This window comes from Chiloscyllium plagiosum, unplaced genomic scaffold (genome assembly GCF_037043375.1).
Source record: "Chiloscyllium plagiosum isolate Xiang-an unplaced genomic scaffold, Cpla_swu_hap1 HiC_scaffold_42, whole genome shotgun sequence".
NCBI lineage: Eukaryota > Metazoa > Chordata > Chondrichthyes > Orectolobiformes > Hemiscylliidae > Chiloscyllium > Chiloscyllium plagiosum.
In genome coordinates this window covers 3692985-3719785 of record NW_028270180.1, presented here as the reverse complement: position 1 = coordinate 3719785, position 26801 = coordinate 3692985, and the positions used below count along the sequence as shown (strand labels likewise).

General features: G+C 41.2%; 1 protein-coding gene across 4 annotated transcripts in view; it reads left to right on the top strand.

Moving 5' to 3' along the window:
* Nucleotides 1-26801, top strand: part of LOC122542431 (unconventional myosin-IXa) — a 370841-nt gene that overhangs the window by 181028 nt on the left and 163012 nt on the right. For all 4 annotated transcript variants that reach the window (XM_087982055.1, XM_087982054.1, XM_087982053.1 and 1 more), the window contains 5 exons: nucleotides 7992-8089; nucleotides 11184-11310; nucleotides 12176-12265; nucleotides 16352-16468; nucleotides 18307-18441. In XM_087982055.1, the coding sequence (XP_087838181.1) occupies nucleotides 7992-8089; nucleotides 11184-11310; nucleotides 12176-12265; nucleotides 16352-16468; nucleotides 18307-18441 (567 nt within the window). The remainder of the gene's footprint in view (nucleotides 1-7991; nucleotides 8090-11183; nucleotides 11311-12175; nucleotides 12266-16351; nucleotides 16469-18306; nucleotides 18442-26801) is intronic.

Here is a 26801-nt window from a genome sequence, read left to right as displayed (position 1 = left end):
GTCCTTTGGGTTGTGGCATGTCCTTGTTCCATTGTCTTTCCCTTAGGGCGCCTGTTGGTGAAATTGCGGGGTATCCGTTTTTGGCGAATGCATTGTTAGAGGTGTTGTTCTTCCTCTTTTTGCAGTTCTGGTGTGCTGCAGTGTGTTGTGGCCCTTTTGAACAGTATCTTGATGCAACTTCTTTTATGTGTGTTGGGGTGGTTGCTTTCGTAGTTCAGGACTTGGTCTGTATGTGTGGCTTTCCTGTATACCTTTGTGGTGAATTCTCCGTTCGGTGTTCTCTGTACCATTACGTCTAGGAATGGGAGTTGGTTGTCCTTTTCTTCCCCTCTAGTGAATCGGATTCCTGTGAGTGTGGCGTTGATGATCCGGTGTGTGTTCTCTATTTCTGTGTTTATAATGATTACAAAGGTGTCGTCCACATATCTGACCCAGAGTTTGGGTTGAATTTGCGGTAAGACTGTTTGTTCTAATACGCATCATCGACGCCACACTCACAGGAAACACATCGACCTGGACCCAATATACTGGCCACTGCAGCGGGCAGCTGGAACTGACAACCGGAAGTGGCAGAGACAAACCACTATAAATGCCGGAGGAAACAACACAAGTGCTTCATAGGAGGCTCCCAAGCACTGAGGATGTCCCCTAGACAGGGGACGAAACGTCTGCAACACAAATTCCTAGCTTGGTGAACAGAACCACAACATACATAAGATAATAAGGAGCTCAATTGGTACCTCCTGAAATCTGGAAAGTCCAGTCCTCCCCTTACTTTTGGGAGCTGCAGCTTTTCTAATTTGATAAGGGGCCATCTAGGATTCCAAATAATGGAGCTGAGCCAGCCGTAAAGCTTACGCAATGTCTGCCTCAGCGGCATCAGGGGGAGCATTCTCATAGGATATAGAAGACGAGGTAGAATATTCATCTTAACTAGAGCTACTCTGCCTAGCCAGGATGTTGGAGATCTCCCCAACTTTGAAGGTCCTGCCTTATTTTTTCTAATAAGTGTACGTAATTGGCTTTATACAGCTGACCAAATACCAGAGTAATAAAAATACCTAAGTACAGAAAACCTTCTAGTGACCACCAAAAGGGAAAACCAGATCCATCCGGTAAATTGGATATACTGTCAAGGCCTCCCAACGGCATGGCTTCCGATTTCATAAAGTTGATTTTGTAACCTGAGAACATACCGAACAGATTGACCACTTGAATTAAGCGGGGCATGGATGTCAAAGGATTACTTGAGAAGAGGAGGGCATCATCCGCATGGAGAGTAATTTTGTGCTTGCCTGATCCAACCCTCGGAGCCGTTATATTAGGGTCAGTTTGTATAGCTTCCGCTAGGGGTTCAATCACACGTGTAAATAATAATGGCGAAAGAGGACATCCCTGGCGACAGCCTCTGCCGATGCTAAAGCCATCCGAACTTAAGCCGTTGGTGATCATGGCTGCTTTGGGATCATTATATAATACTGAAACCCATTTAGTAAAGACCTCTCCAACGCTGAACCGTTCCAGCGTATAAAAAAGATATGACCATTCTACCCAATCTAATGCTTTCTCTGCATCTAGGGAGACAACTAACCCCGGTATTGTTCCCTGTTGGCAGGCTTGTATCCTACTTAAGACCCTTCTAATGTTATTAGTTGGCCTGTGGATCCTTTATAAACCCCATCTGGTCCTCTTTTGTAATGAATGGTAAAACTCTCTCCAGTCTTAATGCTAACATTTTTGAAAGTATTTTAAAATCCACATTTAACAAGGATATGGGTCTATATGAAGAGCAATCTTCTGGGGCCTTTCCCTTCTTAAGAATGAGAGAAATATTTGCTTCTCTTAACGAAGGCGGATGGCAACCCTGACTGTGTGAATAATTGTACATATTTATGAATGGCCCGGGCAGTTCCCCTTTAAATTCTTTATAGAACTCAACCTGGACTCTGTCTGGCCCAGGTGCTTTGCCACTCTGAAGCTGCCTAACCACATCCTGTACTTCCTGGGTTGTCAAGGGGGCATTAAAGATTGACACCTGCTCTGAGGTTAGGCCCGGAAGGGCCAGATTTTTAAAGAAACACTCCATCTTCCTAGTTCTATCTCCTCAGTCCTGCGATTTATATAATTCAAAATAAAACTTTTTAAAGGCTGTATTGATCTTTTTACGATCACAAGTCAAGGTACCAGCACTTTCTCTAATGGACGTAATAGCTTTGGGTGCCTTTTTCTTTCTGGCAAGGTATGCTAGATACCTGCCAGGCTTGTCACCATATTCAAATAATCTCTGCTTTGCGAATAATATTTCCCTTTTTGCTGTTTGAGTAAGTGCGGTATTCAAGGCTGCCCTAAGGGCTGTGATCCTCTGTAGCTTAGTAATGGAGAGCCTATCAACATACGCTGTCTCAGCTGCCTGCAGCCGAGCCTCGAGCAGGTGCTGTCGCTCTCCCTTTTGTTGTTTCTGGGTCGCAGAATATGAGATGACCAAGCCTTGCGCGTATGCCTTAGTGGTCTCCCACATCATCGAAGGGTTACTAATCATACCTGAGTTGATATCCCAGAAGGTTTTAAATTCCTGCAAAAGATACTTTATAAATTTGCTATCCTTCAATAAGAAAGGATCCATACGCCAATGTTGGGGGCCTATCCCATCATCCCTAGTCTTAACTTTCATATATATACTGCGGCAAGACCAGAAATAGTTATATTACCTATTTTACAAGACAGTAACAAATTCAAAAGGGTCAAAGGGACAAAAAACATATCAATTCTGGTATGGCATTTGTGTAGATTAGAAAAGAAAGTAAAGTCTCTACTATGGGGATGAAGACACCTCCACACATCTTCTAGTCCTAGCTCCTTGTTCAGATCCGCCAGTTGCCTCGATCTCCGAGATATGCCCATAGTGCTCCTAGGTATCCTATTTGTCTCTGGGTCAATAATACAATTAAAATCTCCCCCTATAATTGTATGACTGACCCAAAAGCCATTAACTTAGAGAAGGCTTCTGTTACAAATTTAAAAGGGTGTGCCGGAGGACAATAAAGATTCAAAATCCCGTATTCCTCTCCGTATATTAGGGCTTTGATCAATATATACCATCCAGACTCATCTTTTATCTGGCTTAACATTTGGAAAGGAAGATTCTTCCGAATGAGAATGGACAATTCCTTACTTTTTGAGCCAAACCCACCCTGTTGCAGCTTCAAGTGTTCCTTATCAAGTAGATGTGTCTCCTGTAGAACAGCTACATCAACCCTTTCTTTTTTAAGATTTGATAATATCTTTTTCTTTTGATTGGCGAGTGGCTCCCCTTGACATTCCAGGTGCACCATCTAATCGATTGGCTAGCCAGGATCGTCCAGTCAGGCCGGAGACCCCCCAGGAGGAAGAACCCCACCCAAAAGACATTGAATAAAGACCATAAAAAATTCACATAAAAAAGAATTCTTTAAAACAGCTAAACCAACACAATTAAGAACTACTCCTAAGTAAAAATAACACAAAACATATTTGAAAGGAGACTCTTCCCCCTTGCTCCCAGGGGGCATTACTACCTTCCAATGACCCCACCATAACCTCTCCCAACTAAGGCCCTGTCCTCGGCCCAGGCATTACAAAATGGAGTAAATAAATTCAAGTGTCTTATAGAACAGGAGTTAACAGTGAGTGACCCACCCCTCCCCCCATGCCATCACCTAGATATGTTTAATAAAACAATACATGATAGAAATATATAAAGTTATAAAATTACAATCCCAGCAAGTATTAGGCAACTAAATAAGAAAAAAAGAGAGAAAACCCCACTCAAAAAATAAAACTCCCCAAAAATCAAATAAGCCGCACAAGCTATAGAAGGGAGACCCCCACCACAGAGAAGAATGGGTGATGGAGAAAGAAAGAAGAGTAAGCAAAGGGCGTTTTGTGCAAAATGAAGTCATTATCCATACAGTTCAAGTCCTGCAGTCTATTTGAGAGGGTCCAGGAATTCTTTTACTTTCTCTGGTGATTCAAAGTTATATACTGATCCTCCATGACTGAAGCGCAGCGTTGCCGGATATCACATAGAGTATTGAATATTTAAGTCTCTCAAATGCTCCTTCGCCTCATTGAATGCCCTCCTCTTGCGGACCACGACTGCAAAAAAGTCCTGAAACAGCATTATCTTGGAGCCTTTGTACATCATGGCATGGGGATCAGTGAGCCCACTCCATCTGTACCTGGCCCGGTCCTGACTCCAACTTCAATAATTGTGGGAGCCATTGCTCCAAGAAATCCACAAGCTGGCCTTCCTCCTCCCGTTCGGGAAGGCCCAGCAACCGAATATTTTTCCAACGACCCTGATTCTCGAGGTCATCAATGTGCTCCTCCAGGGCCCAGACTCGCCTCTCCAGAGCCCGGACCTGACCCACGGATGACTCAGCAGCAATCTCCGAGGCCGCGGCCCATTGCTCTGCCCCTCCGACACGCTGCCCAAGTTTTTCGATCTCTCGGTCATGCTTCTGCAGCATGACCAAGATCGACTCCCACCTGGACCGGGCTTCCTTGATGGATGTGTCGATCTTCTCCAGGAGTTTGATGATCTCTGAGATCAGGCTCGTCTCTGCAGGTAAGTCCCCCAAGGTGGCCATGGACGTCCCTGCTGCTGTGGGAGGGGGTGGGGGTGGGGGCGGGGGCGGGTCCCTGCCTGTTGCGAACTGCAGGAGATTTTGCCTTTAGTCATTTTTTAAAAAAGCACCAAACTGTTAAAGTTTTTAATGCAAAATGACTAAGCAAAGCTATCTTGAGTGGTTTAAAAGGTGAGGTGAAGGTGGATACCCCACCATGCCCGAATCTTAGGCAGAGCATTTGCAGACTCAGACCTCCTGGATTGCAGCCATCTTGAATCTCCCAACTTCACACATTTAAAGCATTGCCTGAGCTGAGATGTCACCTTTTTTTTTTCAGTAAAAACCTTAAGTTATCTTGAGAATGTGACTTAAAAGAAGTTCTGGGCTTTACATATTAATGAATCTCAAACCCATTCTAAAAGATGAAAGACTTAACAACATCTATGCTTGTTCAGTATATCGTTTTAGTTGCATGATACTGTGAACTTTTGCTATAAATTCTGTGTCTTGTGATCCTGCTCCACAGCTACCTGATGGAGGAGCAGCACTCCAAAAGCTAGTGCTTCTAAATAAATCTGTTGGACTATAACCTGGTGTTGTGATTTTTAACTTTGTTTACCCCAGTCCAACACTGGCACCTCCACGTCATAACATTGAGCAGGCATTTTCACTATTCAACTAATGGCTGATTTTTGACTGCCTCTTTTCCCAAGATCGTGAACTCTTGCAACATAAACATTGCATACTGCAAATGGATCCAAGTGTGATTGCTTTTTTGATATTCAGTAGATTTGCATTGTTGTGGGTTTGATCTTTGGGGTTTCCTCAGAATTACCCTTTTGGATTCCTCCCTGGCACCACATTAGAGGGTACCTGTTCAACCACAGTACACATGATAAATGCATTCTGAGGGCAACTCAGACAGTTACTAAGTATTGGCAACCACTTAAAAAAGCAGTAACAAGCGAATATCTTGAATTGGAAACTGATTTTATTTTTTCTCTGGTATTTCTTACAGCATTGTTTTCTCAACCTTAAAAGCAACTGAAAAGAAGTAGAAAGTTTTAGCACCGGTATCCCCCTCCTTCCCGATCTTTTTTGCCTTCATCTTGAAGTAATCTTGGCTCTGTCAAGACACCTCTCTTGATCTTATATTTGGCTTAAATCGCTGGCTCTTATCACTGAACTGCAGGATCATTGCTTTTTCTGCACAATGCCTAGAAGACACTTGGATTTGCAAAGCCTATAGCTCTTCTTAACTTGCCCTCACTCTGGATTTTAAGTATCCCACCCAATCTTTTGGACAATATTGGGCAAAAGCTGTTTTGGTGCTTTTAAAGTTGTCTTATTTTGAATGAGCCACTAAAATTAGATTCTGTCTTCCCTGTCTGTCTTTGACAAAAGATCCCATTACATTATCCATAGAGACACAAAAGAGTCTTGCTGCCCAAAATATATCTGCCATCTCACTTGACTAGAATGGATTAATTGACCACTTACCTTATTATTGCATGTGGGACTTTTCTGTGTCTTAATTGTCTGCCCTGAAAAAAATTGCTTAAAAAAAATTAATGCTTAATTGACTCATAAGAGATTTGCTTTATCCCAAGAACATGAAAGATGCTATGCAAACGTGTGTTTTTGTTAACAAGAGGATGACACCACAAAACTTTGTCCGTTAGAGGTTAACAGTATTGCGGTTGAAAGAGTGAACAGCTTGGATATTGGTCAAGGTAGGAGGAAGAAAGTGAGGACTGAGATGCTGAAGGTCAGAGTCAGGAATGTGATGCTAAAAGAGCACAGCAGATCAGGCAGCATCTGAGGAGCAGGAGAGTCGACGTTTCAGGCATAAGCCCTTCGCTAGGAATGGGAAGGCTTATGTCCGAAACGTCGATTCACCTGTTCCTCGGATGCTGCCTGAAGTAGGAGGGAGACTGTTCTATGAGGTTCAAATGGAAACATCTGAATCTGTCATAACCTACAGGATCAGATTTTCTCCAGCTGTGATCTTTTCAGATAACTACCTATTTTGATAATTTTAGCATTCTTTGAAAGCTGTTTCAACTTCTGAAGGCATGTGTTTTAAAAATATGAAGCATCATTGAGGCAAGAACTTTTCCCATTAAGGTTGATCTTGTGTTTCCTCATTCTAAGTTTCGTTGTGGAACTGTTGCAAAGGAGGCAAAATCATTTGCTTGAATTGAATTTATACCTTTAGAGTTGCATTTGCTCATAATGTAATTTCCAACAGCTCTTTGATCAGCCTAATAGTTAGACACTGAGACAGTAAATCACTACTACGAAGCAACCTTATTTGCTGGATGTTTCAACAGAATGACTTCACTAGCCTGCAGATCTATCTGTGAAGTTGGTTTTATGTTGATACAATCACTGGGTGACCATTGCTCAGCTGCATTTTATGACTTTGAATTTTATTCATCAGTCCCTCTTATATTCTTTACAGAATTTATTATATTTCAAATTATATTATTTTTCATATTATATATTCATATTATACATTAAAACTATATTTTGAGCTGTCTCTGACAGCAATTTGTGTGCTTGCAAATTTGTAGGGGTTGGAATTAGCTCCTTTTAATATTAGAGTCTGATAGTATTAGTCCAAGTGCAAGATTAATTCCAAAAAAAAATCCTTCCACTTCAAATTATGTACCAAACTTTGTTGGTTCCAAATTTAAAGACTTAGTCTTCTATGTCCTGTGATACAGTTTATCTTCTGATGGGCATGCACTTGCTTTGCTTCTATGATTTATGACTAGAGTAATTTACATTTTCAGTCAGTTTTTAATCAACAGTTAAACCAACCTCAAAGCTGGAATCACGACCTTATTCTTGAATCCAGTATATTATATTCCTTATTGTTGGGAGAAGGTGAAAATTTGATTCATCCTTTTAATCACTGTGCTGTCAAGGTAGATGCATATGTCTTTCAAAAAATGAACAATTGAGCACTGTGAACCAGGCATAACCTGGGTCTGGATGAGCTGGAAGGACAGTTCTATTGTTACATAGGATTCAATGATTTATGAGCTGTTTGGGCATGAAGGGACAGAGGAAGAGAATAATGAATAGGTTTTCCATTTCTAAGTATCACCTAATGATCTTTCTCTGAAGTCTGTAATTATATATATTGAGTAAGGACAGGAATGGGCTTGGTTTTAATGGTCACTGCTGTGAAAAAGCCTGTAATGTGCAGTGTTGAGACCCTCCACTAAAGAACAGGCAGAAGTGTAAGAGGATGACTAATACGTTTGAAGGTTATTGTAGAGAAGAGTAAATATGTTCAGGGAGAGAGGCTGAAAGTCAATGATAAAATTATACAAATTCTTCCTGACAACATTATTTTCCTTCAAACTTTAACAGGACAGTTTTTCTGTTGAGGGCGAGGATCTGAAACATGACTTTGAGCGCTTACAACTAGCCATGGAAATGGTTGGATTCTTGCCCAAGACACGCAAACGGTAAGATGCGATACCTGGAATGCCAGAAACATGCTGAATGGATTTGTAACACAGAGATGTTTTACACGGGAGCAAATTGTTAGATGTAGTGTTATGGTTTTGATTAAAAAGCTTGGTTTAAAAAGCTGTAGCTTTTTCATGATGGATATCTTTCTAACCAATCTGTTCCAGGAAAAGAATGCATACCTCTGGAGTAGGTGGAATCCAGCAGTCCTTGTTCAGCGATAGAGATGCTGTCACTGCCCCACAAGAGCCTTCATTTTCATATGATTACTCCCAAGTCCCAGAATTTATCCTTAATCCTGCTGAATTAAACACTTAGCCTGGATGCAGAAGTTTGCCTCAATTAGAATGTGATTAGAGTTGCAAGGCTAAGGAGTATAAAAGGAATTCCATCTTGATTCATGAGGCTGACCATCATCAAGGATTAACACTAAGCCATAAGATGATGTCTGAGAACATGATGTCTGCAGTAAATTGCTGCCATTCTCATAACGTTGTAGAGCAGTTTAGGTGACGTACAGGAGGACTTGCAACAAGAAAATCATTGGGATTAATTTTGAACTTGGCTGTCTGGGTAGTAAGCTGAAAATGTGTTGCTGGAAAAGCGCAGCAGATCAGGTAGCATCCAAGGAACAGGAGAATCGACATTTCAGGCATAAGCTCTTCTTCAGGCTTATGCCCGAAACGTCGATTCTCCTGTTCCTTGGATGCTGCCTGACCTGCTGCGCTTTTCCAGCAACACATTTTCAGCTCTGATCTCCAGCATCTGCAGTCCTCACTTTCTCCTGTCTGGGTAGTAAACTGAGAGAGCAGATTGCTGTCAGTGTATGACCTGGTCAGTTGTTTTTTGATTCTTTGAAATCAGTGGAACAAAATCAAGCACATTCTATAATGATGAAGTGGAATTTTTGAATTTAGCCAGCTTTCTTTTGATGAACAGGGCTGGGGACAAAAACATAGTTTGTATACATGTTGAATGGAGAAGGAGATGGAGTGAAGTAGCCACAAAGCATAACTGTGAATTTTGGAAAAGATTGCTTGAAGTGCACCCTGCTGGAGCACACCAAATACTAGATGTAGGGATACTGTTTGAAAAATCTGGTGTGCCTGACTTAAACCAGATAAGTTGTCAAACAAGCTGGCCCTCAAGAATCATGAGCAAAAGAACTATTTGCTGTTATACTCTCAATGATTGTGGTACTTAAATATAGGTAAAAGGGAAATTGTGTTTTAGATGTGATGCAGGTATACAACTTCACTTGTTAGAAGTTTAAAATAATTGATTCTATTTAGAAAAAATGTTGCTGATACCAGCCAGGCATTGATAGGTCACAGAAAATAAACTAGGTTTTATTTATGTTGTATGAGTCCAGATTGTTTTGGTCTTTTTTAAAAATCATTTAATGCAGATTTATTGTGAATATAGTGAAATCTCATAGAATTAAAGCATGTGAAGATGTCTTAAGAAACAGACTGAAATATCTGGTGGCAGGGATTTTGAAGAATTCTGTTATTTAACCTTTTCATTTTTGGAACTGAATCCTTAGTCTCTACCATCATACCTTGCACATGACTTTAATAGACTTTCTGAATTGCACCTTGTTTAGATTGGATTGGGATTTCATGCAACATGTAACTACTGAAATCTCATAGGCATGAGTTTTGGGGTCATAGTTATTTGCAATACATGTTAATGACTTGAAAGATAGTGCATGCCTGTCATCCACACACTCTCAAAAATAGGTGGGAAGACAAGTAATAAAGGTGATGCATAGAGTCTGCAAAGGGATATAGACAGGTTCAGTGAGTGGACAAACATTTGACAGATGGGATGTAAAGTGAGAAAATGAGAGATTATGCACTTTGGCACAAAGAACAGAGGAACTGAGCATTATTTAAATGGAGCACAGAGAGATTTGGGAGTGCTTGTGAACAAATCACACAAAGCTAGCATGCAAGTTCAGTAAATAGGAAAGTAAATAGAATGTTGGCCTTTATTTCATATTGAAAGGAGGATAAAAGGCAGGTCTTGCTAATAATAATCAAGGCACTAGTCAGACCACAATTGAAATACTGTGAACAGTTTTGGTTTTCCCTTAGCTGAGCAAAAATGAACTGGCATTGGTGGCAATCTGGAGAAAGTTCACAAGGTTGATCCTGGATATGGAGGGACAGTGATATGAGGAGAATTTGTGCATCTTCGACCTGTACTTAATGGAGTTTAAAAGAATGAGAGGTGACCTTGATGAAATGTGCATGATTTTTAGGGGGCTTGTTGGGGAAGACGTAGAGAGGTTGTCTCCCTTTGTGGGAGAGTTTAGGACCAGAAATCGTAATCCCATTTAAGACAGAGATGAGGAATTTCTTCTTGCAGAGGGTAGTGAATTTGTGGAATTCTCTATGCATAGATCTGATGAGTCTAAGTACATTCAAGTTTGAGCATTCAAACTTTTAAACAAGAAAAGGATCAAGGGTTATTGGCAAAAGGCAGGAAAGAGAAATTGTAATGTTAGATCAGCCTTGATCTAATTGAATGGTGGAGCAGTTTTGAATGGTTTATTTCAGTTCCTTTCTCTTATGGACTTAAGTTTTGGCTGAAATAATGCCAGTTTTAATTGTTCAAATTGATACTATTCCATTTGAAGACAAACAGAACTTTTCATAGCATGTCCATACAAGAAAGTCTGAAATGCTATTTATCCCATTAAAACTAATGTTAAATCTTATGTTTCAGAAGCTGATCATACATTGTTAAGCAGCTAATGGATTGCCGGTGCATAGTAACTCACTGTGTTGCCTTGTATTTTTCTGAAACTGTAATATTAATGTTTACCATCTGCTTCACTAACATTTTGGCTCTTTTGATTGCAGTATTATGGCTAAAATGCATCTTTGGAGGCAAATTGTGCAATCACCATGGAAAAAAATAAAATTTTATAAACTTAAGATGTTTATAAAAATTTGTCCAGGTATTAGAGATGTTTTCCTCTCTTGTTTATTGCAAGTTTGATGTTCTATAATAGTTAGACGGTTCTATGTAATTAGATTTTTAGATGCAATTTAAATAATTTTAATGTCATTATAATTTCAGGATATTTTGCCTCCTGTCTGCAATTTTACAACTTGGGAATATAAAATACAAAAAGAAGACTTATCGAGATGATTCAGTCGACATTTGCAACCCAGAAGTGTTGCCCATTGTCTCGGAGCTTCTGGAGGTAGTGCACCTATTCATCTTATCAATTCAATGCTGTATCATAATAACTTCCATTCTCTGTTAAATTGTTAAATTCTTTCCCTGAAAGGAATATACAGGTAATTCATTTTTGTTTATACCATAGTTCCTAGTTGAGAAAAGCCCAAAATTATACATTTTTTGCCTCAACCACAGCATATAGCACTATGTACATGTACATTTCATGTTGTTATTGAAAAGAACGAGCCACATTTTGCATATTTAGCAGTAACAACTACTTGTACGTCACATTTGACAAAAAGTTCTTGAAGTTCTTTGAGCGTAATTGGACATAATTTTACACCAAGCCACACATGAAGGTATTGAGGCAGATCACCAAACACTTAAATCCTATTATTGATGATGATAGGATTTAAGAAATGCCTTAAAAGAGGAAAGAGCGTTTTCAGAATTGGAGAGGTTTCAGGAGGAAATGCCGGAACTTCAGGGCCTCAGAAGCTGAAGGCATGGCTGCTAGTTGCAGAATTGTGGAAGGACATGAGGTCAGAATTGCTACGTCTGTTTATTTCTTGCTTGGACAAGAAGATCATACTGTAAAGTGAATACTGTTGAAAAGGTTTGCATAAGCGCAATGATTTTCACTATTTTCTGATTGCAGAAAAGATTTTTTGGTTAATTTGATAAAGAGAAAATTTAACTCTTTAAGTCAGGAAAGAAAATTAAATTTGCCAAATACTTCCTGAACCATCATGAAACTTAAGAATTCTTTGAGTTAAAAACCTACCATGAAGATTTAAAGCTACATTAATACCCAACTACTATTAACACTATGGAGCATAAAGTCTCTGTAATATCACTCATTTTGAAATTCACTGCTCTTTAATTAGGTTAAAGAAGATGCACTGTTTGAAGCACTGACCACCAGGAAGACTGTGACAGTTGGAGAGAGACTTATTCTGCCCTATAGACTATCTGAGGTAAATAGAAAGTAATGCACTTACTGCATGTAACATGTTGTCTATCCCACATTAGGAGCTTTAGTCCAAATAGCATGTTGGTGTAGGACAAATCCAAAGTAGTCTTTATTTTGGATATAAACTCATTCAGAGTGCACTGTTATGGGTATTTATCCCCTGACTGTACTGAACTCTTGTGTGTCTCTTAAGTTTTTTATAAAACACATCTTCACTTGCTTTGTTTCCCCTTTGGGGAATAGGTGGAAGGACTCTTGGACTGATTTATCAGCCGTCATGAATGTTGGCTGCAGATGGAACAATCATGGTGTCCCAGACGTAGGGATGTTACTTTTGTGTCAGCATTGAAAATTCAGATCGAAGTGAACTGGATGGGTTTTTAAGACAGTCAGTGATAGTTTCCACTCAGTCTAGTTTTCAATTCCAGGTACTTTACTTTGAATTTAAATTCCATCTATTGTTGTGATGAGTTCTGAAAGAGAAAGTGAGGACTGCAGATGCTGGAGATCAGAGTTAAAAGTGTGCTGCTGGAAAAGCACAGCAGGGCAGGCAGCATCCGAGGAGCAGGAGACTCAATGTTCTGGGCATAAGCCCTTCAACAGGAACAAGGCTTGTGGGTTGGCGCTCAGAGATAAATGGGAGGGGGTGGCGTTTAGGCAAATGGAGTGGGGTCACAGTTTGGCAGTGGAAGAGGCCCAGGACCTGCACAACCTTGACAGAGTGGGAGGGGGAGGTGAAATATTCAGCCACCGGGTGGTGGGTTTGGTGGGTGTGGGTGTCCCGAGATGTTCTCTGAAATGATTCACAAGAAGGTGTCCTGTCTTCCTGATGCAGAGGAGACCACACCGGGTGCAACGGATGCAGTAGATGACATTGGTACAGGTGCAGGTAAATTTCTGACAGATGTGAAAGGATCCCTTGGGGCCTTGGATGGAGGTGAGGGGAGTGATGTGGGTGCAGGTTTTGCACTTCCTGCGTGGCAGGGTAAGGTGCCAGGAGTGGGGTGTGGCTGGTGTGGGGGTTTGGACCTGACGAGAGAGTCGCGGAGGGAATGGTTGTAATGGTTTGGCAGTGGAGAAGGCCCAGGACCTGCATGTTCTTGACAGAATGGGATGGGAAGTTGAAGTGTTCAGCCACGGGGCGGTGGGGTTGGTAGGTGCGGGTGTCCCAGAGATGCCATAGACTTGTAGAGGTGTACAGCATGGAAACAGACCCTTCAATCCAACTCGTCCATGCTGACCAGACATCCCAACCCATTCTAGTCCTACCTGCCAGCACCTGGCCCATATCCCTGTAAACCCTTCCTATTCATCTACCCATCCGGATGCCTTTTAAATGTTGCAATTATACCAGCCTCCACCACTTCCTCTGGCAGCTCATTCCATCAGTGCACCACCCTCTGCGTGAAAACGTTGCCTCTTGGGTCTCTTTTATACCCTTTTATCTTTCATCTCTCAGCCTAAACCTATGCCCTCTAGTTCTGGACTCCCCCACCCCAGGGAAAAGACCACATGTATTTATCCTATCCATGCCCCTCATGATTTTATAAACCTTAATAAGGTCACCACCTCAGCCTCCAACCCTCCAGGGAAAACAGACCTAGCCTATTCAACCTCTCCCTGTAGCTCAAATCCTCTAACCCTGGCAACATCCTTGTAAATCTTTTCTGAACCCTTTCAAGTTTCACAACACCTTTCCAATAAGAAGGAGACCAGAATTGCATACAGTATTCCAACAGTGGCTTAACCAATGTCCTGTATAGCCGTAACATGACCTCCCAACTCCTGTACTCAATACTCTGACCAATACAGGAAAGCATACCAAACGCTGCCTTCATGATCATATCTACCTGTGACTCCACTTTCAAGGAGCTATGAACCTGCATTCCAAGGTCTCTTTGTTCAGCAACACTCCCTAGGACCTTACCATTAAGTGTATAAGCCCTGCTAAGATTTGCTTTCCCAAAGTGCAGCACCTCGCCTTTATCCAAATTAAACTCCATCTGCCACTCCTTAGCCCATTGGCCCATCTGGTCCAGATCCTGTTGTAATCTGAGGTAACCTTCTTCACTGTCCACTACACCCCTAAGTTTGGTGTCCTCTGCAAATTTACTAACTATACCTGTTATGCTCACATCCAAATCATTTATATAAATGATGCAAAGTAGTGGACCCAGCCCCAATCCTTATGGCACTCCACTGGTCACAGGTCTCCAGTCTGAAAAACAACCCTCGACTACTACCCTCTCGTTTCTATCTTTTAAGCCAGTTCTGTATCCAAATGGCGAGTTCTCCCTGTATTCCATGAGATCGAACCTTGCTAACCAGTCTGCCATGGGGAACCTTGTCGAACGCCTTATAGATCACATCTACTCTGCCCTGATCAATCCTCTTTGTTACTACTTCAAAAAACTCAATCAAGTTTGTGAGGCATGATTTCCCATGCACACAGCGATGTTGACTATCCCTAATCAGTCCTTGCCTTTCCAAATACATATACATCCTGTCCCTCAGGATTCCCTCCAACAACTTGCCCACCACCGAGGTCAGGCTCACTGGTTGATAGTTCCCTGACTTGTCCTTACCACCTTTCTTAAATAGTCAGACCACATTAGCCAACCTCCAGTCTTCAGGCACCTCACCTGTGACTTTCAATGATACAAATATCTCAGCAAGAGGGCCAACAATCACTTCCGTAGCTTCCCACAGAGTTCTAGGGTACACCTGATCAGGTCCTGGGGGTTTATCCACTTTTATACATTTCAAGACATTTAGCACTTCCTCCTCTGTAATATGGGCATTTTTCAAGATGTCACCATGTATTTCCCTACATTCTATATCTTCCAAGTCCTTTTCCAAAGTGTAAACAGACGCAAAATACTCGTTTAGTATCTCTCCCATCTCCTGCGGCTCCACACAAAGGCTGCCTTGCTGATCTTTGAGGGGCCCTATTCTCTCCCTAGTTACCCTTTTGCCCTTTATGTATTTGTAAAATCCCTTGGATTCTCCTTAAAGATGTTCTCTGAAACGATTTGCAATAAGACCACACCGGTAGTTCCTCTGTGCTGCAGTGTGTGGTGGCCAGTTGAAATAGTGTTCTAACGCAGCTTCGTTTGTGGGTGTTGCGATGATCGCTTCTGAAGTTCAATATTTGATCCATATTTGTTTTCCTGTCAATGCTAGTTTGAAGTTCCCCATTGACTGTTCGCTCTACTGCGACATTTAGGAATGGCAGTTTGTTGTTTTCCTCTTTAGTGAATTAGGAACTACGAAGAGCAGAGGAAAATCACTTCTACAGTGGATTCAAAAAGAATGGGTACCCAATGAACACTGTCCATCAATTTCTAAGCAACAAACCCCAACAAACAGACAAAACACATCCAAAAAACCTAGCCACTCTTCCTACATCAAAGCCATCTTGGAAATGACCGCAACCCCTTGGCATCATGGTAACCCACCAACACACTAAAACAGCAGCTAATGAACTTGACAGACAACAAGTAAAACTAATGTCATTTACAAATACCTTGCAAGAACTGTAACAAACACTACATTGAACAAACAGGCAGAAAACTAGCCACCAGGATACATGAACATCAACTAGCCACAAAAAGACATGACCCGCTCTCACTGGTATCCTTACAGTTGAGAAAGGACATCACTTCGAGTGGGACAACACATCCATCCTCAGACAACCAGAGACACGCACGAGAATTCCTAGAAGCATGGCATTCCAACTGGAACGCTATCAACAAGAACATTGACTTGGATCCCATTTACCACCCCCTGAGAAAAAGAACAGGAAACGACATCACCATAAGAAAATACATCACCACAGGAAATGACACCAACCCAAGGAAACCCAAACACATAAATAGAAAGCGGGCTCCACCACCAGTGCTTCACCCGCAGGCTGACTGAAGATGCTACCTAGTATGGTGATGAAATGTCTGAAAATAAACCTTCCAACTCAGCGAGCACACTTACATCCAGAACCTCAACCTGAGCTACAAACCTCCTCAAAACTCAATAGGTTTTCAATTTACATTCTATGTTGCCCATCGGTAATTGCTAATTTGTTCTATTTTAGGCAATAACTGTACGTGACTCCATGGCTAAGTCACTTTACGGTGCTCTATTTGACTGGATAGTATTCCGAATCAACCATGCACTCCTTAACAATCGTGACCTAGAAGAACACCAGAAGGTGAGTCAGATCAAATAAATCTGATAGACCGGTTTTCAACTAAAAGTTTGACCAGATCATCTCTGAAATTCATTTATGTAATGATAAAGCCATCATAAATTTTAACTGTTTTTCCATACTGCTTTCCTCCCTATACACAAGAATATTACCTTTAGTAAGTGTATGAATGGTTCAGGACAGTTTGCAACTTTTCCTTGCTTTGTCTTAGAACAAAGTTTTGTCTCTTTATTTGGATATGATATGCTAAACAAAGAACGCTGTCACAAAACCTTTCTCATACTGTATGGCTATATTAATAGGAAGCAGTAATAGAATACTGTGCCATATGAATTGAATCCTTCAACGCTGACTCAGAAAATTTGGATGACTTAATTTGGGTATCTCTCAACACACCTCAGTTTTCCTGGGTTGAGTTTAAATTAGTGTTTAGATGGATATTTGCCTTTTTTTTTTAAACTTCATTTCAAATTCCTCCTAAAGCCAACAGTTTGTGCTTGGGTACAGTTAGATAAGATTATGAAAAGGTTTGATTGGGTCAACATAGAGAAAGCATTTCTTTTCATGTGGGAGACTGAAACCAGAGACCGTAAATCCAAGTGATTCATTACTAAATTCGATTGAAAATTTATATGGAACATCTTTCCCCAGAGCATGATTAGAGTATGGGCCTTGTTACCATAGTGAATAATTAAGGTGACTTGCATTCATATATTTGATGCAGAGATACATCGGAAAGCTATACAGACACAAGGATAAAAGATTAGTAGGGTATTCTGGAGGGGTAGAAAGAAGATTGTGAGGTGCATAAACACTGATATGGGCTTGTATTTGACCTGTATATTCTATGCATTGATTCTCAGAAGCATGTTGGTAAGTTATGAGTAATTCTTCTTAATATATTAACTCAACGATTGAAATAAACTATTCAACTATGCAGCTCACAGCAATAGTGAGAAATGGTTAAAAAAGCATCTGAAATCCTGGGCTTTATAGAGGCATCGAATACAAGAAAGCTATGCTAAACCCCAATAAATTACTGCATTGGTCTGAAACAGAATCCTGCGCAGTTTTGGTTACTCACTTTTGGAGGGATGTGAAGGCATTGTAGAGTGGACAGAAAAGATTCATGAGGAACCTTTTCATGGGTGAGAGACTTCAATTGTGTGCTTACATTTAGAGAAGTTGGATTTGTTCTTGCAAAAGAGAGGGTTGCAAGAACACTTGATTGTGCTCAAAATTGTGTGGGAGCTGACCACAGTGAACAGGAAATAACTGTTCCCAGAAGGTTCACAGACCAGAGGGCACAGATTGAAGTTTACAAAGCAACCAAAGGCATATTGGAAAAATGATTTTTACATAGTGAGTGGTTGAAACTGGGCATAGCCTGCCTGAAAGGGTAGTGAAGGCAGAATTAATCATGCTTTTCAAATGGAAATTGGATAAGCACCTGAAGGTGAAACTATGCAGCACAATAGAGAAAGGATATGAAAATGGTAGAAGCTAAATTGCTGTTGTGGAGAACCAACATAATTTTAACAGACTGAATGCCCTCCTCTGGTGCTGCAGTTATTCTGATTTTATTATGACGGAACCAAATCTTGGTTTCACAAATGCTAGCTTATAAGGTGGAATTCTCTAAATTTAATATGCCAATTACAGTGTCTCATGATTTGATTGTGGTGAAGCTGGTAACTCAACCAGATATGACATGAGAATCATCTTAAATGTTTATTTTCACTTTATTTCATGTCATCCTTTTAGACACAGACCATCAAAAAGACACATAGGCTTTTGAGTGATCCGCATATTGATAGTAATAAATGCACTTGCTTTTGTAGATTCTTTCCATTGGTGTACTTGATATTTTTGGCTTTGAGGACTATGAGAACAACAGCTTTGAACAGTTCTGTATCAACTTTGCTAATGAGCGGCTTCAGTACTACTTCAATCAGCACATTTTCAAAATGGAGCAGGTAAAAACAAAATTTCTTGGACACATTGCAATTCAAAATATAACTTGGTGTAATAGCATAAAAGGAACTTTCTTATCTCTCCTGTGCTGGATTTGAAATGGGATGTGGTTGATACTGACACTGTTTCTGAATTGCCCAGATTTGACATACTTCACATGGATGAAAAGAAATTTCTTTTTTTGTTTTACCTTTACAAAGGTCATGTTTTCCATTTTAGAGAGGGAGGGAACTTACCTTCAAGTTACTGGTTAAGTTAAATTTTGGCCAAGAAGAAACTTGTTTCTGAAATTTAAAACTCCATGCGCAGAGTTCAACTTTTAGTATTTTGTTTGGAGAAAGTTCCTGTCAGCTGTTTTTTCCTTTTTTAAAGATTTATATTTCCTGTTTGAAGAAAGTTAGTTCTGGCAACAGCTTTGTACTCTTAATCCTTCTTACAACTGGAAATTTGCTTGTAATTTAATTTATATTTTACAAACTGTGATCTTGGTCAAATTCTAATGCCGTTTGCATTGTTGAAGTTCAATTACAAATTGTTTTTAGCATTTGACGTACACCGGTTTCTTTTAAAACATGGAGATTGCATTTGGGTTTTGGATTTTCTGGTGCATCATGAGCATCCATTTTGGTTGGAGCAATGGAGACTGGCTGTCAGTTGACCACTCAGTAGTTTTGTTGAACAAATAATAGAAACTTGTTTTGACAACACATAGTTTTAAAATATATTCATGAATGAACTGAGTTCTCAATTTTTGCAGGACCCTGTATGTGTGTTCCACTGCATTGTGTACATATATTATCCTCTTTTACACAGTGATAACTCATTTCTTATTGGAGAAAATCATAGGGTTAGATAGGGTGAACAGTGAGAACCGTTTTTCTCGGATGGTGATGGCTAGCAGGAGGGGACATAGTTTGAAATTGATTAGTGATAGATATAGGACAGATGTCAGAGAGTAGTAAGGGCATAGAATGCCCTGCCTGCAACAGTAGTAGACTCGCCAACTTTAAGGGCATTTAAATGGTCATTGGATAAACATATGGATGAAAATGGAATAGAGTAGGTTAAATAGGCTTCAGATTGCTTTCACAGCTCGGTGCAACATTGAGGGCCGAAGCGCGTGTACTCCACTGTAATGTTCTATGTTCTGTTGCATGTGTTATGACATGGAGTAAACTCCCTTTGTTAATTTTAAACCATTAACACAAAGATTTATCCCGTTGCAGTAATCTGTGAAAATTCAAGGGGACAGGAACTATTTAAAGTAAAAATTGACAACTTTATTTCTTAAAGTATAACAGAGAATAATTAACTAACAATTATTTACTACAACTTCCTCTAACCTATCATTTACTCTCCCTCTATAATACTAGTCCGATACAACATCCCGATTAAGATTTACCAAAAATTCAAATTTCAAAACTAGACAGCAGTCGAATCTTTTTCTATTTTCCTCTGTAGATTTGCTCTCCAGGTTGGTGTTGATATTTTTCTCTGTGCAAACTCCTTCTCTAGACAGGTATCTCTGAGTTTTGACTAGCAGTCTACATCTGTTTGTCTTTTGCCAGTTCTCTCTCAACTGTTCAATTTTTCTCTGACTTACACCCCCAAAGCATTGGATTGTGTCATTGGCATTTAATATTGTCAATGTACTAAATTCAAACTGGATTGGAGTTTTTTTTTGTTTTTGGGAATATAATTTAAACTGATTGGCCTAATTGAAATTTGTTTTTGTCTCCAGGCAACCAGCTACACTAGCTGCTGGACTACATGTTACATTGTATCTTATTCAGAACACTTGGTGCTGTCAGGTAGTTCTGCTAGCTTTTAACTCTCTTAAAGGTACAGTACACCCACAGCTTCATAACACATGCATGTGAGATTAAAATGAGTGTCAGATTTAGCGGTTTTATAAATAATTCACCTAACTTCCATTTTTGTTCTGGTCAAAAGCCAGTCAGTGTGCATTGGGTCCTCCGATGATTCACAATGATTGATATGCAAGTATTTAATTTTGCATAGTGAATATATTTCCCTGAGCTAAGCAATAGCTTCCTCAATTACTGAAGTTAAGTAATTTCCTGCTTAGCCTGTAGATTGGTAACGTTGTCTCTGCACAGATCAAAAGAGGTTTACACTGACTGGTAGAGTTTGGATACAAAGGGGCCCTGTCGTGAACCTGTTTGAGAAGAGCCACTCTCACTATGATACAGTCAGTTCCGCTATAACGCATGTTTCTTCAACGCGAATTGGCTTTAACACAATTGAAAAATTTAGACCATTACTTGTAGAATGCGAACTGTATTCGCTATAATGCGATTCCCACCCCATTAGTTGCAAGATTTTCTTTTAATGCAAGATTGCACAAAAACAGAGCTATCGCGTTACATCAGAACTAATTGAAATATTCAACAATTGGGGTTTGCCACAAGAAACCCAGAAATGACTTCCTTTATTTCTCATTCCTTAATGTCTGCTGGTAAGTCTTCCTGAAGAAAGTGAGATGCCATGATGCAAGTAAGCCAAACTGGTCATGGAGTGGTAATCAAAAATGTGGTTCTAAGTATGAAAACTTCAATTATGAGGATAGGTTGGAGAGGTCAGGACTATTTTGTATGGTAGGAAGAAGGCTGAGCGGACTCTGAGAAAAGCTTTCAAAATCATGACATAATTCGATAGAGTAGACAGGGATAAATTGTTCTTGGTCAAAAGGATCAAGAATGAGAGGGTGCAAATTTAAATTGACTGACAAAAGAAGCAAATGCAAGATGAGGAAAAACATTTTTACGCAAATGGTTCAGACATGGAATGCACTGCCAGGAAGTGTGGTGAAGGCAAGTTCAATTGAGGCATTCAAGCAAGTATTGGATTCTTGTTTTATTTGAATAAGTTGCAATAGTATGAGGAAAAGGAACGAGGATGGCACTAAGTGATACTCGTTTGGATTGCCACTGCAGACACAGTGGCCTAATGGCCTGCATCTGTGTCATAACACTTATGTGATTCTGTGAAATGAGGTGCAGCATTGTTATTTTCAACCAGCTTGCTTGTTCTCATAAGCCAGCATTGTGTGGACAAGTGATGTTTGCAACGACAGGAAAGCGAGTGTTGATTATTGACTGGAATGTTCCAGTGTATTGTTGCATTCAGTTGATGCCAACATGATGTATACATGATAACTATTGCCACATAGCTGTGTGGTACTGTGCTGTAGAACATGATTGGGCAAACACCAAGGTCTGGAATAATGTGACAATAGCATTCCACATATATCCACCAAATCTGATCAGTAGACCGTTTATGGCTTTGGATTTTTGCTGCTGTTCTCTTCTGATTTTCCTGAAGGATGAAATTCTATCTTGAAACACTCTCTAAATATGTTAAGTTGGGTCATGATTTAGTCCCTGGCCATCCATGGAGATACACAGTTCATTTTTGGAGATGTTATATCCTGGATATAGTATTAGTGGGATTCATTGTGAAAATGTTGACTGCAGGTAGCCACTTCAAGCTAAAATATGACAACTGGTACAGGGTTATTTTAGTCGCTTATTAGTGCTTGGATGTAAGCACACAAAATCTGATGAGTCACTGCCAAAACTTTCAACTAGAATTGGTTTCCTTCAATAACTCTTTTCTCTGTGTTCGCATATTAAAGAAGTGATTTCATTGTTGGACACTCTAATATGGTGCTACAAACTGTTACATGCAGAGAAGAATCTGACATTCTTGAGTTTCTTTTCCTAGTAGTTCTTTTTTTAAATCAAAATTTACAAAAACCCTTCTGTCTGTCTAAGTTACCCGATTCTGACTTGTAGCCTAGCCTTGCCCGCCAATCTGAATAAATTCATTCATTAGGAGATGCTGCCTGAGTTCCAGTCAGCGCTCACATAATTAGATTATCGAGCAGACATGCCCACAGCTTGCAAATTTGAAACTCTTGAACTAAAGCTAATGTTTGACTGCTCCTGTAAGAGTCATTTGGCATTTCTTGTGCTGAATTAAAAATGTCTGTGATTTATTTTCCCTATCATTGTATTACACTGCCACATTAAGCAAAAAAATGGATAGCTTACTTAAGGGTTCAGTTTATAAAGCCAGATCAGATTTTGTGATCCTATACATGAAAAAGTTCTTGTAACAATCTCCTTGTCCACTGTTCCTGCCTGTTTCAGGAGGGCCAACATCATCCCTGTGCCTAAGAAGGCTCATGCAGCATGTCTCAATGAATACAGCCCGGTGGCCCTAACTTTGGTGGTCATGAAGTGCTTTGAAAGGCTGGACATGGCATTAATCAATTCCAGCCTCTCCACTACTCTTCACCCACTCCAATTTGCCTATCGGACCAACAGATCCAAGTCAGATGCCATATCACTTACCCTCCACTCCTCCCTTGAACATCTTGATACCAAGAACAGATATATAAGAATCCTACTTATTGACTACAGTTCAGCTTTCAACACTATTATCCCCTCAAGACTGATTACTAAATTTAGTGATCTTGGACTAAACCCCACTCTCTGCAACTGGATCCTCAGGTTCCTGACTCTCAGGCCACAATCAGTGAAGACTGGGAACAATATTTCATCCTCACCAACACTCAACACTGGAGCCCCCAGGGGTATGTACTCAGCCCACACTGTATACTTATGAATGCGTCACCAAATACCAGACTAATGCCATTTACAAGTTCACTGATGACACCACCATAGTCGGTCAAATCTCACATGGCGATGAAACAGACTATAGATGGGAGGTGGAAGACTTGGAAAAATGGTGCACTGAGAACAACCTAGCTCACAATGCCAGCAAAACAAGGAACTCATTATTGAATTTTGGCGGTATGTTACTCATGCCCCCCTACACATCAACAACACAGAGGTGGAACAAGTGGAGTGTGTCAAGCTCCTGCGAGTGGTCATCCACAACAAGCTTTCTTGGACTCTTCATGTGGCTGCATTGGTTACAAAGGCTCAACAATATCTCCTCTTCCTCAGGCAGCTGAGGAAATTTGCTAACTCTTATAGGTGTGCCATTGAGAGCATTCTGTCTGGATATATCACTACCTGGTATGGCAACTGTACCATTCAAGATAGGAGATGGTTATAGAGAGTGGTGAACTCGGCCCAGACAATCACAAAGGCTGACCTTCCATCTATAGAATCCATCTACCAGGCCCACTGTCAAGAAAAGGTCACCAGCATTCTCAAAGATCCATCCCACCCTGGCAACGCCTTTCTGCAACCTCTACCATCGGGGAGAAGGTACAGAAGCCTGAACATGCACCAGCCGGTTTTGAAACAGTTTCTACCCGACTGTTGTTAGAATACTAAATGGATTCTCAAGCTCTTAGCATTCGCCTGTACCTGTGTTTTTGTTTTTGCCGCTGTTTACCTATTATTTACTTAACTCTGTGGTCTGCCAATATTGCTTGCAAAACAAAGCTTTTCACTGTGTCTCGGTGCACGTGATAATATATATTCAATTCCATTCTCTGAGTTTATTAGCTGAGTTTATTAGCTAACCCCTAATCATCTTGTACAAGATGATTCGGGGTTTAGATAGGGTTGACCATGAGAACCTTTTTCCACGTATGGAGTCAGCTATCACGAGGGGGCATAGCTTTAAATTAAGGGGTGGTAGGTATAGGACAGATGTTAGGGGTAGGTTCTTTACTCAGCGAGTTGAGAGTTCATGGAATGCCCTGCCAGTAGCAGTGGTGGACTCTCCCTCTTTATGGGCATTTAAGCGGGCATTGGATAGGCATATGGAGGGTAGTGGGCTAGTGTAGGTTAGGTGGGCTTGGATCGGCGCAACATCGAGGGCCAAAGGGCCTGTACTGCGCTGTATTCTTCTATGTTCTAACGTCAGCACACATCACCAGTATTCACCCCAGTAGTCATGCTAGCATTTAAATTATTGTCCATGGACTACAGAGGAGAAAAAAGGATTAAGGTTCACCATGTGAAAATTTGTGGGTATTCTCTGGGTAAAAGAGGGATCGCTTTGGTACCTTGACATGTGAATTGGTTGCTAAATGTCAACTTAATATCTATGCATAAAGTATCAATTCTTGGTGACATACTAGAGATTATCCATTTAATATTCACCCACAGGAGCAGAAGGTCAAGGCTTTTTTTTTATATTTCAGAATTATACTTTATTCGTTAAAATTATCTTTATATATACACAGTCACGTGCAGTTCTGTTCAGTAGTGTATCAAGGAAACAAATAAGCCTTGGAGTTTGACTGTATCCAAGCAACCCTAAGACATCTCTTCCACATGTAAGACTATATTTACCTGCATTGAGACACTAGGAGATTCCGATAACTGAATGTACTCCCACTTCACTTCAGGAAGACCTCAGACAGTGGCCTTTCCCCACTGAGAGAAAGTGAGGACTGCAGATGCTGGAGATCAGAGCTGAAAATGTGTTGCTGGAAAAGCGCAGCAGGTCAGGCAGCATCCAAGAAGCAGGAGAATTGACGTTTCGGGCATGAGCATTTGGGCATCCCTGAAGAAGGGCTCATGCCCGAAACGTCGATTCTCCTGCTCTTTGGATGCTGCCTGACCTGCTGCGCTTTTCCAGCAATACATTTTCAGCCCTTTCCCCACTGAGCCTTGGTGGCAGCTGTCCCAAGCTTTAGTGTGTGCCTCATGTAGTCCTGGACCATGGAATGTGCCAGTCTGGAACACTTGATCAACTCCTCGCTCTGGGAGATCAACAAGTTTCAGGCTGACCATGAGCGTCATTCACAGAGTTGATGGTCCTCCAGGCACAGTCGACGTTTGTCTCGGTGTGTGTCTCGGGGAAACAGACAGCACAGAGCCCTGTGTCACGGAGCTGCTCGGGATGAGCCTCGACAGAAATAGCTGCATCTTCCTCCAGATTTCCTTTGCAAAGGCACATTCTAGAAAGAGACATGTGACAGTCTCACTCCTTTCGCAGCTGCTTCAAGAGCAGCTTGTGGTGGCGCAGCCCGACCAAGGGTACATGAAGGATCTGATGGCTAGTGCTCTTCTCATCACCAGCCAAGCCATGTCTTGGAAAGATCTGGTGATGAAGCGTTCTGCCCAATGACTTTGACAGTCTGCTCAGGGAGCCACACGACAGGATCCATCCTGTCCTTTTCTCACAGGGTCTCAGGGACACTGTGTTCTGACCACTTCCTGATGGAGTTGTGGTCAAAGGTGCTTCTCTTTGCAAATTTCTCCGCAAAGCACAGGTGATACAGAAAGGTCCAACTACTTGGAGGATTCCCCAGTGGTGAGACCAGTCCCATCTTTTGCAATACCAAGGACAGGTAGAACCTCAGTACTTAGTGAGACTTGGTGTTTGTGTATCAAGGGTCTATGTACAGCTTGATGCTGCTGCACACAAAGGATGAGGATGATGTTGGGAACATTCCTCTGGCCATCCAGGGTTTTGTACTTGGGGTCCCTGCAGACGCAGTCCATCTTAGACCAGCAGAAGAAGTAGAAGATGGCTCGGGTGACTGCAAGAGCATGATTTCAGGGAATGGGTCAGACCTGTGCCATGTAGAATACACTTGCTGACCAGGGTTTCACCCACAATGGAGAGAAAGTGGTGCTACCAAAACGACCAGCTTCTGTTTCATTTTGACAGCGCATTCTTCCCAAGACTTTGTGCACCACCCAGCCCCTCCAAACCATATTCCCAGCACCTTCAGGTAATCTGTCCTGACGGTGAAGGGGATAAAGGATCAGTCAGCTCAGTTCCCAAAGAACATGGCTTTGTTCTTGCCTCAAATTACCTCGGTGCCAGTGGCCAGTTTGAATTGGTCGCAGATGTTCATGGGTCTGCCCACTGACTGCAGATCAAAGCAGAAAATGGTGACATAGTCCATGTACAAGGAGGCTTTGATCCACAGGTCGCCCTTCCCAGACTTGCATCCTTCCTGATGGACTCCGCAAACACAGACACAAGACAAGAGAGAGTAACCTGCCCTGCCCTACTACAGATCTGGTTGGCAAGCTTTCTGATTCCCACCCATTAATTAAGAATGCACTAACGATGTTGGTGTAGAGCAGTTGGATCCTATTGCAAATCCCCCCCTCCCCCCAAAGTCCAATTTAGAGAGCATGTCCCACATGTATATGTGCGATATACTGTCAAAGGCACTCTCCTGGTCCAGACTGATGAGGCAGGTGTCCATCCCACTGTCCTCTGAGGCTCTCAGAGATTGTCCTGCCCGGTACAGCACAGGTTTAGTCAGAGTGCATTGCCGATCCCAGAGCAGACCTGACCTGGTTGACAGTGACCTTAGACCCGTTCTTGTAGTCTGCATTCAGCAGTGAAATTGATTGCTAATTTCTAATTACCACCCTTTTTCCCCCTT